The sequence below is a fragment of the Fulmarus glacialis genome, unplaced genomic scaffold (assembly GCF_000690835.1).
Source record: "Fulmarus glacialis isolate BGI_N327 unplaced genomic scaffold, ASM69083v1 scaffold11064, whole genome shotgun sequence".
NCBI lineage: Eukaryota > Metazoa > Chordata > Aves > Procellariiformes > Procellariidae > Fulmarus > Fulmarus glacialis.
Window position 1 is genome coordinate 8,669 of NW_009208718.1, and position 15,921 is coordinate 24,589.

A 15,921-nucleotide genomic window follows, 5' to 3' on the forward strand; every position below is an offset into this window, starting at 1 on the left:
TCATTTTCTGCCAGTAAAGCAGGTTTGGTGTTATATATGTCACTGTAAAAACTAAATAAAGTATTCACATCAATTGTGAACAATTTGTGCCAGCAAAAGTTAAAGCGTCAAAGAAACCTCTTTAAAATGCTAACAAATTTACTTACAAACACCTATATTTATTATTTCATAAATAGGCGCAACAGGTTCCATAAAAAAGATTAAATACAGACACAGTATGAAGAAACAATAATACATAGCCATATGTAAAGGTTATAATTTAGCTGTCTCCAATCTGTTTCTGCATCTAATAAAATATCAGGTAAGCATTTGGCAGTTTTATACATAAAAAGGACTTAAATGACATTTACTAATCAGTACACATAAAGTGATTTTCTTTAAAAAAAAGAAGCTTTTTTTAGGCAGTACAAAATAAATGTGTTTGCTCTTTATCAACATTAATTTTTTTCCTAGCTTTTTGTGTTTATTTCATGAGACAAAGCCAATATTTTTAATTAATATCATTTGGGGATATTTTACTTTTTTTCTCCAAATACTTTGAAAATATAGAACTATTAGTCAGTTGTTTAAAAATGAAGTAAAAATATGAATGTTTGCCAATTTAACCCTTATTGTGAAACCAATAAACTGGAATGAGCCAGTTTCAATTACAATTAGCTACAAAAACATTCACATTTTATACTCTAGGAGAGTGTAACATAGATGCTATTTACAAACTTGCTATGACTGCTACATCAAGCCATTTAAAAAGTCTTTAGTAGTTTCATATAAACACCCATTATGAAAAACCAATGGAAAATCCAGGACTTTTATCCGAGACATCTAGAGTTGCTAAGGCAGTTACTATCGCAGCACTTCACAGCAAAAACCAACATAAAATCTGAATGGTCCAAGTTTCCTTCAGGGAAGAAGAAAAGCAATGTCCGTTAAAGGATCTCAGGGTAGGGGTGGAAACGAGAAAGAAGAGAAAAAATGGGGGAGGGGGGGCGAGAAAAAGAAAGAAGCAAGACTATTTTTTCCAGAGTGGGTGACCCACAAGCTCAAATAGTCCTAAGTGCTTAGCAACTTGTATTTCCTAATAAAATGCAGAACTGCCTTGACTGCATAAAGCAATCCATGATGAAAAGACTTCCCTGCATTCCTCAGTGGAAAGGAGAGGTGTTTCAGATTTTCAGGTAAGGTAGAGTGCTTTGTCCCTCTGCATGCCCCTGTTCAGAGAGAAAAAGAACAAATGTGATTTTTTAAAACTTGTCAAATTTTTAGTCCTATTCTTCCAAAAAAAACCCCCACAACCCTATTGCATGTCATTAATTCCAAGCGTATCATTGAAGTATGGCTGCATTACCATGGCAATAATAAGAAAAATCCTAGTGCCATAGTGGCATGTTGCAACCTGGAGACCACATCTGGCTCTAAACTACACAGGCTTGGGACATGGATTTAAGCCCTGGTTTGGGATCACCTGCACTAGTGGGTTGGTAGCACTGACTATCCCTCTCTCACAAACCACATAGGTACAGCTGAGGGTTTAGCACAGGTCTCGGAACAACACTCCATAAGCACCCTATAATCTAAGCACCTATTATCTAAGGAAAGTGGCCACTTTCCTTAGAGGGCAGGAGAGCTTAGTTACATGAACATGGGTGCCAGCAACTGACATCTCTGGCCTATTTTATTTACTAGTACAGACATAGCCAAAACGTGTTGAGTTGGCAGGTTCACGTAAGCACACGCAAGGGAACACCAGAAGCTTCTGGCAGAGCCAACTAGACCAACTCTCTACTGGACACCAGGCTCTACAGGAGACCTTCCACCAATGCACTGTGTCTAGCACACTTTTACATTCAGTTCTTGCTGGGTTTCAGCTTCAACTGAAGCATATCAGTTCAGAGCAAAAAGGAGTCATTTACCAGTTTCTAATTTGGAACAGTCTGTAGAAGTCAGGAAAAAATGTATCATTTAAAGCAGAAGAAGCATCACTGATGGGGCTTGGTTCACACTGCAGAGATTTTCTGGGAGAGAGGCTTTACTCTCAGTCTCCTGCTTCCTTGCCAGAACCCAGGCACCAGTTCTGTTCTTCCACAGCTTTACAGCTTACTTGGTTTGGAGTCTGGGAGCAGCACACTGCTACGCTGCACTGGCAATTTACGCCAGTGCTGTAACAGAGATAGGTAAAATCCATGCACACAGATTCACAAAGGCATATCTACACAGGGTATATACAGGGTGTGCTCAGAGAAAGCTTGTGCTAATGGAGGGTTATGCCCAGCGGGCACCTAGAGGGCACTGCTGGCAATGATCGCACATTGCTTTTTCCAGAAGAGACCAGGAGTCAAAGCCACAGGTGGCTATGTTTGACAGAGGACAGTCTATTCAGAGCTCAGTTTAAGTGGGTACAAAAGTCTGTGGGCTGGGTAGGCTCCTACAAGGGCCTGCAGCACAGATCAAGACATTATGGTGGTACAGCACAGAAATGAGACCATTCTGCTGAACAAATGGGCAAGTCATGGGGCAACAGTGATAGGTATGGGGGAAAGTGATGCTGCTGTGCAGACTAGTTAGTCTGCCTCAGTGTCAGCAGGTTCTAGTCAAGGTGTTATTCTGAACTAGTAACTAGAAGATTTTTGTTCAGTTCCAGTTTGAGTTCCAGAAATACATTAAAACAATAATGCAAGTGAAATTCTCAGTTTGAGTAAATGTAATGGGTGAAACTGGTCTTTAGTTCTGCTTTGGATTTGACACTTTGGTAGCAACCAAGAGCTTTTATCTGCCTTTGCCTTGGGGATTCATGCTAAGGTCAAGGGGAGGTCAGGATGGTGGGCATGGTCACAAGGCACAACATCTATCATTTAAAACTCGAAAGATACCTTCTGTTTAGAGTCTTAAATGTTTCCAGGAAGTTCCTGGAACAGTAACTCCACGGCTCCACAAAAACCATGCTGCAGAGGAGTTGAGGGTTTGAAGGGGCTACTAACCTTATGGTAAGGGCACAGAGCTCCTACAGGTACAGTGTTTTGTTTCTGGTTACAGTCATGTGATCTTCATGCCATTCCCTTCCATGTATCTTGTATCCCACGCATCACCCCTGCATCTCACTGATGTGGGTTTTCATGACCCAAACTAGTTGTTTTCACTGGCAGCAAGCTCTCCTCAGCAATGGAGTACTTGGAGAAAATGGTTCACACCATTTGCCTCTCAAGAAGGAGGTAGTGATCTTAACACTTCTTTCCTACACCTTCTCCCTAAGATTTCAGTTCTGATATTCTAAGGAATGGAAGTTCTCTAAGACCAAAGTGTTTGTGCTGTGAGAAGGTGACAACAATGTCTAATAAATGTATGTATTGAAAACTTGTTCTTGCACAACAGTCTAACTGCTGAATAAATACGATTCCATCACAGATGTACTTCTGAAATACCGTAGGGAAACAGGCAACAAAGCCGTTTCCAAATTCTCTCTGATACTTGTGTCATGAATGTTGCTCAACACAAGGTGGCATTCACTGGCTGCTTACCCATTACTGCAGTAGTCATTATTCCAGTCCACAGTCTGTGCTGGAGGATTTCTGCACCCTGAACGAACATACTCCATTGCTTGGGTAACAACTTGTGCAGCTGTTGATGTTGGATTGATGATATTCTGATAATCAGGCTGAAGAGTAAATCCCTAGAGGAGAAAGCAAGTACATTACAATGTATGGAAACCAAGCAACAGGTTGGGTGCATTTAAAAAAACCAAACAGTGTGTACTGTGAAATGGTAGAATTCTTCTTTTCCAGATATACTTTAGGTTATCAAACTTAAAATAGGAAAAAGTGTGTAAATGCTTTCTAAGTTTTAAAATCTTTCTTTGGTTTGAGAAATGAAACACTGCCAAATCGTTGTTAGATATTACACAGTCACAGGATGGAACTAAAAGGGACAGAGCAGAAAGAATTCAAAACCAAGAGAACAACTCAATCAGCACTGGGGCAAAAAGGTCTGTTTGCTCCTTAGAGCTTCCATTTAGATTAAACGTAAGGACACACACAAGTCGTTAATTCCCAGAATATGCAACAGAATCTTTTTGAAGCATGTAGGCAGCAGGTGGCTGACTGTTTTATTAGACTACACCTATTCACATATTGTTCTCAAAACCCTTTTTCTTCATTCAGTCACAAAGGGACCATCTGCTGCTTCTTTTATTTGTACTTCTCTCTCAACTAAACAGAAATTCAACCAAAGCTTTTTAACAGTTGTTGGACTAATGTAGTGAAAGTAGCACAGAATAACTTGCTTTTTGAAACCAAGAAGACGAGAAAAAAAAGTGGAAGTTGCAAAGAGACATCTAACCTGCTCTCTGAAATATCTGTCATATGAAAAGTCATAATAATTTTTAGCTCTTTTGATATATGAGGATGTTTAAATGCTGTGTTTCAACACCAGGAGAACAATTGAAATTTCAAGGCTAGTGTATCTGTGTCACCCTGTATAAATATACATCATGTTCCTTTAAAGTTAGACGAACTACATTGGGTGAAAGTATGGGAATGCTGTACAAAAGCAATCGATGTCTGCTGAAAAAAAACAGACCAAACTCCTTCCTGTGACAAGGGCATACAATTCCCACTCAAGTTAACTGGATGTGTAGCTGCTAAACCAGAACTGAACTTGAACCAAGATACTTAGTTTGAAAATCCACTCCTTCTGGCCAAAGTCCACATACAGAATAGATAGGATTAAAGCTCATACCTTTTAGTTTTAAATTCTAGTGGATTATGTGTGATCACTTCATATTTTGAAAATACACTCCTTCTGGCCAAAGTCCAGAAGATAGGATTAAAGAATAGATAGGATTAAAGCTCATACCTTTTAGTTTTAAATTCTAGTGGATTATGTGTGATCACTTCATATACACAGCCTTCATTAAGACAAGAATTTTGAGAAGAGCTGGTTTTTTTCTGCATGTTTAAGAACTCAGCCACGCTACCTTTAATCAAGATAAATGAGTATTCTCAGCTTCCGCCTGGCCCCCTCCATCCCCAGAAACAGGCTTCCTTCAAATATAACATGCCACTTCCTTCTTCACATCCCTCTTTCTTGGTGCATTATACTCCATCTCTTCCCCAGAGGTCCCGCAGGTGTTCTGCCCCGCCGTGCCTCTCGGGTACACCATCACCTCACTCCACTCATCCTGACTGCACATTCTTGCCTAGGCTGTAAATGAGCGCAACTTTCTTCCATAATCTCTTCCATATGGAGAATATCCCAAGTGACACCTCAGTACCTTAAATGTTCTCTGAAGCTTCACTTTGTCCCTGCTGACTCCGAGAAACAGACCGTTAGAGGTGGGCAAGTTCACGAGATGAATTCAGCATCTAGTTGTCATGTAACATATACTGCCCTGCTAATAAGGTAAAATAAACCCCGTCCGTGGTGACTGTAACCCCCATGCTCTGTACACAGCCTTTTCACCAGGCCCTAAACCTGCACACCAGGCTGCATAAAAAACCCCCATGCCTGCAACGAATCCAAAGGAAACTGTAATTGAGCAGACTTCCCAATGACTTTAATTGGAGTTTTGTGTAATTAGAAGGCAGAAAAATCAGCTTTGTATATCACCGTCATCATTTTTATCCAAAAGATCACCCATAAGGCCTTTCTAATTTAGCTGTAAGAGGAAACTAGCCACAGAAACACACCCTATCCCCAGGCACTCAGGTTTACCTTTGGTAGCAAAGCCCCTGAACTATCTCTTACCCGTCTTCGTGAAACAATAATATATACAAGAAAAACATTTTATGGGGCCAGTAGCTCCAGCAGTGTTGTAATGAAGCATGCAAGTGAGCAGGCACAGAGACTTAAGCACTCATCCACCAAGAAGCGACAGTTCCCCAGATCAGAGGAAGAGACCATCACTGCAATGACCACCAGTGCAATATCCGTTCCCTTTCTTCTGGACTTAGGACAAATAAATAGCTTAGATGCGGGAGGATGGTCCTGTGGTTTAAATGACAGCTTGGAACTGGGTGGGGACTTATTCTCATATTTTCTCAGGTTTTCTGTGTGACCACAGCGAAATTGCTTTGGCTTTCTTCCAGCGAAGCATGCGTGCATTTGCGCTTGGACCGAATTTATACCTCTCATGTTAAGGTTGGGACCATGGATCCGAACTTAATTCTCCTATCTGCAAAATAAAGGCTAACAACACTGTCATCTTGCACCTGGCAAGTCTGTTTAGTTTATAACTGCCTGGGATTGGGGCCTGTTTCTTAGGACGTGCTCACGTGATAAATTTTAACGCGGTGCAGAGGTATCTGAGCCAGGCTCCAGCTCCAGGAGCAGACTGACCTGCGGACCACACGGGCACAGCGGCGGGCAGGGGCCAGCTCCGGGCTCTGCAGACGTGGTCTGAGCGCTGCCGAGAGGCAGCACCAGCACCGGCCAGCACCGAGCCTGGTTGAGGGCTACTGGAATACCAGCAGCAAAACTAATAATGTGGGTGTTGGAAAGCATGCTTGTTAAGGCAAAGTAATTTAAGAAACCTGAACTCAGTATGAAGGACTGATATAGTGATGCTTAAAATGTAGATAATTACTTCCACTTTTTCATCAACAGAAAAAGCTCTGGAAGTATAGATCTGTACAACAGAGGGACACAGCTCTGTACCAGGCTTGAGGTAAATATTTGTGTATTATTTATGTAAGCCCTTAACAAACAATGATGAAATAAAAAGTGTTCAGAAAATGAGTGCTTCGAGGTCTAATTAAACAATGCCGAATGTTTTTGCATTGTAATGCTCAAAAGAAAATCACCAACTGTTTTGCAACATGCCTCGAATTTTAAATTTCATTTTCTTGTTCCAGATTGAAATAAAAATAGGGAACTTGATAAAGATTAATTCGATGTCAGGAGGGACATTTGCTCTTTAATTAGATTTCTATAGCCCTAGCAGTTTCGGTGTGCCACTGTAGCAAGTCCTAAAAAGCCTGCAGCAGAACTAAACACTGATCCTCATCTCCACACTTTACTGGGAACTAATTTCATTTCCTGCCTGTCTGGAGAGGTATTTTCAACAGGCATCAATGTTTTTGTCTTCACAACTGATTTATTCATCAATCTCAATGTGATATTTTAAACCTTTAAATTACATCCAAATCCTAAAGCATCTGTTTATTACACAAGGAAATTGAAAATCTGTCTGTGTGATATCATACAAAGATTTTTCCTTAAGGTTATAAAGGAAGTTGACAGATATTAATGATTTTTTTTTCTCTTGACCTCATTCGAAGACAAAGTGTAACAAAAAAGGGGAAGAAATCTGGACAAATACAGCAGATCCCTGAGTTTACTGTATATAATATATACCAGAAAAAATGAGGCTATTATTTTTGGCAGGCTATGCAATCATCTTGCTGTATACATTTCTTTTCTAAAGGAAAAGAAATACGCAAAGGTAGACTGAAATGAGTTATTATTTAGAAAAATAAAAAATAAAATGTGACATACATTAATCTTCTGCTTCTTTGTTATGCATACACTTGCAGCCATGGTTACTAGACATTAAGAATCAAGTTTTGCTTGCTCTACCTGTGAACCGAAGAGGGACAGAGATTTTAATGGGACTCACCATCCCATCCAATGAAGGATTTTAAGCAGGGAAGGAGATGCTTCCAGTGCGGCTACTTAAAAGGGTTCCTTAACGAGGGCTGGGCATATCTGGGAGGGAGTGAACTCTTGGTCTCATCACTCTCCACACAAAACAGCACAGTACAACAGGCTGGAGAGGGGGTTATGCTCAGAAAGAAGCACAAGTGTCTGTTTGAGTAGAGAAAGGAAAGAATGACTTTGCAAGAGAAAACAGGTTGCAGCTTCAGATGCCATTTTAGCCTGAACTTTGGAGAAATCCTGCTGATTTGAATGACAAGGGTTAAGATTCAGATCACCTGATCCCCACTAAGTAAAAATTAAACATCATGTCAAACCTAAGAAACAGACTGGAGAGAAGCAACTCTGTATCAGTTAAAAAATAATAAAGTGATAAGATGCTCACATGAGCATTTAATGAAAGAAAAATCACACTCTTCTGATCTACCGGGATTCTTCCAGTGTGTCAAAAGTGGAGGAAAGAAAAGCTGCTACACAGTGGATTTAGACTTTAACAAAGTAAAATTTTAACACGGCTCCTGTTAATAATATTTAAGAAAAATATAGTATATTTCAGAATTAGAGGTTAAATATCATCAAAATCAGGATCTAATTTAAATCTAAGTATGAGAATAGAACTAAATGGTCATTTTTTACAGTGTAAAGGATTAACATTGTAAACGAGCACCCCAAAGGTCTACAGTAGTGCCCATTATTTAATTTATTCATTAACTGTTTTGGAACAGGAAGGAATAGAGACAAAATAGTCTACTTTGCCGAAGTTACAAAAAACACTTAGATAACTCAAACTAGAGAAGATTGTTCAAAAGAAATTAAAAAATATTTGCTAATGTTAGGCATATACCAAAATGCTAATACCTCAATTTTACTTTGCCTTGTGCATTTCAGAACAATTTGGATGCATTGCAGCAGTTGCATACTCCACAGAATTAATTGATTTTAAAAATAACAGAAATTGTGCAGTCACTGAGGATTTTTGGCCACCAACACTCCTGATCTTCTTGATGTTATGTAGTTTTTGTGGACTCCCGGAGGAGACTGCCCTTCTCCAGCTGGCAGTCTCTCTCGGTTTGGCAGCTGCACACGTGCAGGCAAGGGCTGCTGGAAGTGGAGGAGGACGTGCTGTTCCCTGCGGAGCTGATGAAGATCAGCTCATTGTCCTGGCAGCAGTCAGGGCAGAACTCTCTCCCCAGGTCAGCACTTCTTATCCGTCCCTCCTCGAAGTTACGCACAGTAGAAGAGTTTGTGGATTTCACGCACAGTGGTTTTGGAGAACTGCATTTCCTGCCTGCCAGGACTGAAATCTGGATCTTTATATGATTTTTTTTGGAGCTGGCAGTCCTTGAGACATACTACAAGACGGTCTTTGATAAGAAACTATCCTCCCTTTCCTGGAGAAAATGAGTGATCAAATCTCCCAGAGCCACAGTGTTAAAGCAGGGGATCTGTAGAGAGCAGGGGTTCCCAGAGCCTGCTACCGTTGAGTGTCACACTAGTAAGCCATGAACTATATCAAAGCTGGATCTTGGGAAAAAAAGGAAAAAAAAAAAGAACCCATCATCGGTGGGATCTGTGACTGCTGCTTCTAACAGCACAGCTGTCTGTCTGCAATGGTGGTGCCCATCCAGGTGAGCCTGCGAACGCCTGTGATAGAAGACTGCTAGGAAGCTGTTGACAGACTTACCCCTCTCTTGCCTATCAAGCTTCACACTGCAGTGTGACATGAGAAAATTTACCTAATTTCTTCCTAAAGTGTATTAGTCTGTTTGGTATGAGCGGTGGTGATGTTTTTGAAAAGGAAAATGTCTCCTGTTGCAAGTCATGCTGTAGGGAGCAGGATGTTAATTCGTTTCTATTCTTGCTCACTACATAAATTGGATGCCCGCTGGAGTCTTGGGAAAAGGCTTAGGGTGGCCACACCTTTAGCATGGAGGAAATCAAACAGCTGAGGGAAGAGGAACTGAAAAAAAGTTGAATTAAATGCAACTATCGCTTCTGCTTTATCAGACTACATATTCTCTATGCTGGTTTTGGCTGGGATAGAGTTAATTTTCTACACAGTAGCTAGTATGGGGCTATGTTTTGCATTTGTGCTGAAAACAGTGTTGATAACACAGGGATGTTTTCGTTACTGCTGAGCAGTGCTTGCACAGAGTCAAGGCCTTTTCTGCTCCTCACCCCGCCCCACCAGCGAGGAGGCTGGGGGTGCACTAGAAGTTGGGAGGGGACACAGCTGGGACAGCTGACCCCAACTGACCAAAGGGATATTCCATACCATGTGACGTCGTGCTCAGCATATAAAGCTGGGGAAGAAGAAGGAAAGGGGTACATTCGGAGCGATGGCATTTGTCTTCCCAAGTAGCGGTTACGCGTGATGGAGCCCTGCTTTCCTGGAGATGGCTGAACACCTGCCTGCCGATGGGAAGCAGCAAATGAATTCCTTGTTCTGCTTTGCTTGCGTGCGTGGCTTTTGCTTGACCTATTAAACTGTCTTTATCTCAACCCACGAGTTTTCTCTCTTTTACTCTTCTGATTCTCTTCCCCATCCCACCGGGGGGAGTGAGCGAGCAGCTGTGTGGGGCTTAGTTGCCGGCTGGGGTTAAACCACAACATTCTCCCATTCTTCTTGGCTGTCTTTTTATGAGGCGGAGTGGTCTGCTGGGGACTGAACCTCATATCCAGAGTCCTCCCTCCCTCCTCACCATGGGCCGGACATACAAGGTGGTGCTACGCCTCTTCTCTGTCCTCATTGCTGTTGACTCAGTGTTGCTGTTATCGTTTGGAGGGCTCGCTTTTTCCCCCAGTATGTCTTTTCGTCCTTAGCATGCCCTGTGATCAGCAGAGTGTTTGCTTAATTTTGAGCAGAGGGGAGAGCAGAGTCTTTTGACAACTGAGTCAGAAGGAAGCCTTTACTTTCAAGTTACAGTTTCCTGAATTCTTGCTACATGCCTCCTGGTGGCCAGCTTGTCCTCTGTGCTCTAATGCAGTACAAAATCCTGGGGATAGTGTTTTCTAACATTTCTTGAGAATGTCTAGAAAGAGTCATACCTAAGAGACTAGACAGGATACCAGTGTTCTGCTCTGGCATGGCAAATCATGGTGGTGTTAGTACACCTATTGCCCTAAAATGTAACATACTTTTTGCTTTGTCTTTGCCAACATCACTTTTTAAAGGAAATTGATTCTTTATTTAAACTCAATTCACAAACTGTGTAAAATGTTGTCTGCTTAAAAAAAAAAAAAAAAAAAAAATTTACAAATATTCCAAATTGAAATTCCATAGATTTTCCAGAGCTCAAAAGTTGTATTACTTTGAAACAAAAGCAGGAGCGTAAGAAATATAAACTGGCTTATAGATATTCCACAGTGCTTAAAGAAAAATGTAGTTAAGATTGGCAGTGTAGCATTTCAACAGGTAATAAGCACCTGTCACCTTGAGTGAAGCTCAGAAATATCTCGCCATGGTATCTTCATTATAAGCATCAGCCTTTCTGACTAAGGAATATGAGTTGGTAAAAAGTATTTCAGCTAACCTTTCATGAGTTTAACAATGGCGAGCAGAAACACAGAGGTACAGCATTTTTTACTTTACTGTACTCCTACTTAGTAAAGCAAAAGACTCATGATGTACAGGTCATATTGACATATTGACTTCTAGACACCTGTTTTCTATAACCTAGTGCCCTGTGTTTTCTCTCAAGCTAGAAATAACTCAGCTGCATGCCACACATCTCACAGATGAGTGAAAGTACTCTCAAGTCATTGACACGCACACCATATGCTGCAAGTTTGCAACTTGGTAAAATAAAACATCAGAAGATTCATATTATCTTACCTTTTTTGTAGTATGTAATGGTTTGGAATAATGCCATACAATAATGATGATGTTGTATGTGTATATATGTAAGTGTCTAACATCTGCATTACATCTTTTGCTAGCCCCTACTGTACTATTAATTCAATAAATAAAGCCAGATTTTCAAATCTGTTCAGTAAATTCTGCCTATCAATGGTTCTGGAAAAGACATAAGGGCTTTGATCTTCTATGCCTCTGCATTGGACAAGTACTGTACAAGTGACGCTGAACTTGGTAAACAATCTGAACTTGGAAGACTGAATCACTTTGCAATAAAAACTCGCTGAAATATAACTATAGAATCTCAACAGGCTGCTGTCACAGATGTTGTTTTTCATGTTTGGTAAATGAACCAGGCTACTGCATTCAGTCTCTGTCCATTGCTTTGTCTTTCATTGCTCTGAGCCTTCAGGTTCAACCAGGATTGCATCAGGCTTAGGATCTCTAGACAGACCCTCCTGGCTCACCTGTCTAGGGCTTCCCCTAGCTAATTACTGCTGCCCAGGCTTGGGGTTAACTCCTGAATTTCTCTGAGACTTGAGCATGGGCTGTCCCAGGACACTCACACCAGGATACTGGTTTTCTAACTAATAGGAAAAACTTCAGGAATACACGACAGTAAAAGACTCCACATCTGTGTGGTCGTAAGTCTGTTGACTCTGCTTACTCTGATGGTGAAAAATAAACTGGACTACGAAAATATTGTAAACATTTTACAAATTTTCCTTCCTGTCTGATTATTCCAAATCACTCTTGAGACTAAGATCAAAGTCTCTGAAAAAATCCAGATCATCCTGAACACACCTTGGATTTACCTTCGGAACAACTAAATTTATCAGTCCAGATTGCTTTCAACTCTTCTTTTTTTTGTCCTGTTTTGGAAGATTTTTTTCCCTGTTAAATTATTCTCCCAGCTAGAGGCTATGTTTTGTGTTCAGGTATTCCCATCTCTAAAGACCAATCTTGAGATGAAACGTTTCCGGCTTGGAAAGCAAATGCAAATGCCTTGTTAGCAAAGGTGAATTTATAGAGATATTCAAAACATGCAGCAAGTTCATGACTATGTATTATCAACCAGAACTGACAAGTTTTGTGTATACAAATTTTGTAGATTCTTGCAACTCCATCAAAAAAATTTTCATTCTAATGCTTCTTTGCAAAGCAAGATCTTATTATTGATAGTCAGATCTCATCCAACACAAAAGGAAATTTTCTCTCCTGAAATCAGCAAAGTTAATCTGCTCTGTCCCTCCATAGGTCTGGGCCCAAAAGTCACAATACTATGGTTGGCCTCCATTCATTCAGAACTCCTAGGAAATTTATTGAGAATCAACTATGTGAAACACCAAGAGTGAAAAAAAATAAAAGCCACCATACTGGGATATTGGGGACAGCCCACTTATTTCCAGTAAAAAAAAGGTATGTCTATCTAGCAAAATGAAGTTATGAATGCAGCATAAACTAACATACTTGTGTTCACTTAATCTAGCATGTTTAACACAACCTGTGTTGCTTCATGTTGCCTCTGACTGTTCCACGTCACAGTCAGCACAAGAGTAACAGCACATGCTACAATCATATCTTTTTCTAGACATGCCTGCCTTTTGTTTGTGAAGTATGTCTCCCGAAGACTTAACATTTCACTTATATTTCAGGGTAATCCCAGATTCGTAGATGGATCTACGGACACACTTCTATTTAAGGGATGCCTTCTGAATTTGGGGGAGAGACAGGGGTAGCGTTCAGAAGAATGTGATGAACATTGTTGCTAGCACAAACAGTTCCACTGAGGTTCCCCATCATCTAGGTAAACTCATTCATTTGTTCTTGCCTTTGAAAGACTAAGTCCTCAGACTATACTACTGCGGTTTTGGAACTCTGCAAAATTAAAGCTAATCCATGGCTCTAAATCTCCCTCACTATGTCAACTTCTGGATGACTTTTTTTTCTCAAAAGAAAACATTTCCCCAGACAACTGAAAAGCTCAAACTTACTTGCTGCATTGTAGGCGAATGTAAAGCAGACTGGACCTGCATCGGTAGCTGGTTTCCAATGGACTGCTGCATTGAAATCGGCTGGTGTTGCTGGATGTTGAGATGCTGGTGCAGAGGGGGGCTGATCTGAAGAGGTGGCGGTGGGGACACAGCCATGTTTGCTATGGAAACAGTCACTGGCATTTGGTTGTTGGGCTTGGGCGCTATGTTCCTGGGGATATTGGCATGCATGGCAGTGATGTGAGGATTCATTCCTGGTTGTTGGTGGTAGTGGGAACTGAGGTACAGTGCAGAGTGAGCCTGGGCAGGCCCATGAAACACCGACTGCTTTGAATTCATCATCTGAGGTTGCGGGGAGGCTTTAACATCAACAGGTTCACTGTAGCTCTGTTGAGAAAAAACAAAAACCAGACAATACTTAGAACTGGCATCACTGACTTAATAAACTACACAACAAAGACGAGCAAGCCTGTCACATTTGTTCACGTAAGCAGCCATTACTATTGTCATCAAATTTGATAGCCTAGTTGAAAACAGATTCAGGAGGGTGGGATCCAGCAAAAGTCTGCAGTGATCTTTGACATGTCTCATTTTCCCATCTGCAAACCAGGGATAAGAATTTCAGTGTCCTTTACCATACACGTTGATAACTGCTAATAGTGCTTTATCAGTTAGCTAACATGATGAAGAGGCTAAACCCCATCCACAGTTGTTCTACTGTATTGAATAAATAGGCTAGTTGTTGTGCTGATACCTTTATTTTCAAGTATTCTGTGCAGGGATGCTATCCACACCTGTATCAAACATGCTTCATGAGCCATGCATTCAGAAAAATAAGAATATTCTGAATAATTTCACTTTTAGCAAAACTTTCTTTGTTAATGCAGTTCATAAAGTTCTGAAAATTCTGTTTAAAACTGAGGTCTATATAAATGTTAGACAGAGAGAAGCATCTGTCACAGGGAACTATCTTACTAAAGCTGGGAGAATACTGCACAGAATATTAGAAAATGCACAGATTTTCAAAAAAGTTATGGTCTACCCTGATTTCTTAAAGCTGCTACTAATAAAATGAATGTGAATTTTAATAATACTCTTTGTTCTAATTTTTACAACTTGTTAAATTTGATTTAAACTCAATTTGTTGTTTTCCATACCCTTATTTTCTTACATCTTCTGAGTGCTAACTCTGTGCGCTCAAATAAATGATGAAAAAAAATTAAGAATTAACTCCCATGAGCTTATAGGTGGGAATCATAATTTGCAGTTAAGTCATACTGGGATTAATAGCCAGTGAAAGGTGAAACATGCTGGAAAAAAATGGCAGAAATGTCCCTCTGGAAAAAGAAGTCACTTTGTCAAAACAAGGGCTGAAAGATGTGCATATGCCCTTATTCTGTGACCTCCATGTCATGTTTGCTCAGTTTACAAGTCAAAGTAAGTTTCATGTTACTCTCAGCACTCCAGGGTCAGTGAAGTCTATTTGTATCCTTTCTGAAGGATGTAGCATCACCAACAATCCGCTGACACGTGCGTTACTGAAATTGCTTCATTATATGTGATGATAAGGATGAGAAAGATAACTTCATTTTCCCTAAGTATAACTGCAGTTCCATTAGCAAAAAATCTTGTTTTCTCCAGCAAACTAAGGGAAATTAAATGAATATGATAAAATGAATGCAAATCTCTGCCTCTGTGGATCTGCCTAGCTCTGCTCGCATGTGAATGTACACATGTGCAATATGTATTATATGCATGTTTGCAGGATTCAGATACAGACATAAAAACCCAGAGATAGTACACGATAAAACCTGAAGATAGGTGCAAAATCTGCCAGGTTTTTGGTATCATTTTTAAAACCCTGAACTAATGTTCATGACGACATGAGAAATATTTTCCCTCTCTCTTTCCAGTTGTATTTGTAGGAGACTCTCGTGAGTGTGGGAGCAAAGACCGGCAGGTTTGCCGAAATTTCAGAGATTCAGAAAAAGGTTTGCTAATTAGCAGCACGGTCAGGACCCTCCTCTTGAGTGTCCTGGGCTCTTTACACATTACAAGAGGTGTATGCTCTGTTCTTTCTTGAGAAACTCAAAGTTTTACTGAGCGCATCGTCCCCTCGTGAAAACACCTTGCCTTTCCATGATGTAGCTGGAAGGCTCTATCTGGTCTGAGCAGGGACAATTGCTCCTGAAGTGTCTAAGGGCAGATCGGTTAAACAATTCCTCCTAGCGAGGAGGTATCAAAAAGCCTTTGCGGTAATTCTGAGTTCACATGCAAGTGGTGAATGCATGGCCCATAGTGATAAAATTGCAGAGATATCAGATACTTAGTATCATTTCATACTTGAAATACCAAATTATGTTAAGAGGAATTGTACAGTCTCTGGCCAGAGATGAATAACACTTGCTTTACCTCTGAGAAGAGCGT

The 15,921-nt window shown here is 40.5% G+C and overlaps 1 protein-coding gene across 1 annotated transcript; it reads right to left on the bottom strand.

The window, feature by feature from the left end:
• Nucleotides 1-765: 765 nt before the first annotated feature.
• Nucleotides 766-13,881, bottom strand: LOC104075921 (thymocyte selection-associated high mobility group box protein TOX-like; the record flags this gene model as incomplete). The annotated part of the gene is made up of 3 exons (XM_009576589.1): nt 766-1,208; nt 3,513-3,664; nt 13,495-13,881. Coding segments are annotated over 3 exons (576 nt in total), but the record flags the coding sequence as incomplete, so codon positions are not given.
• Between the last annotated feature and the right edge of the window lie 2,040 nt (nt 13,882-15,921).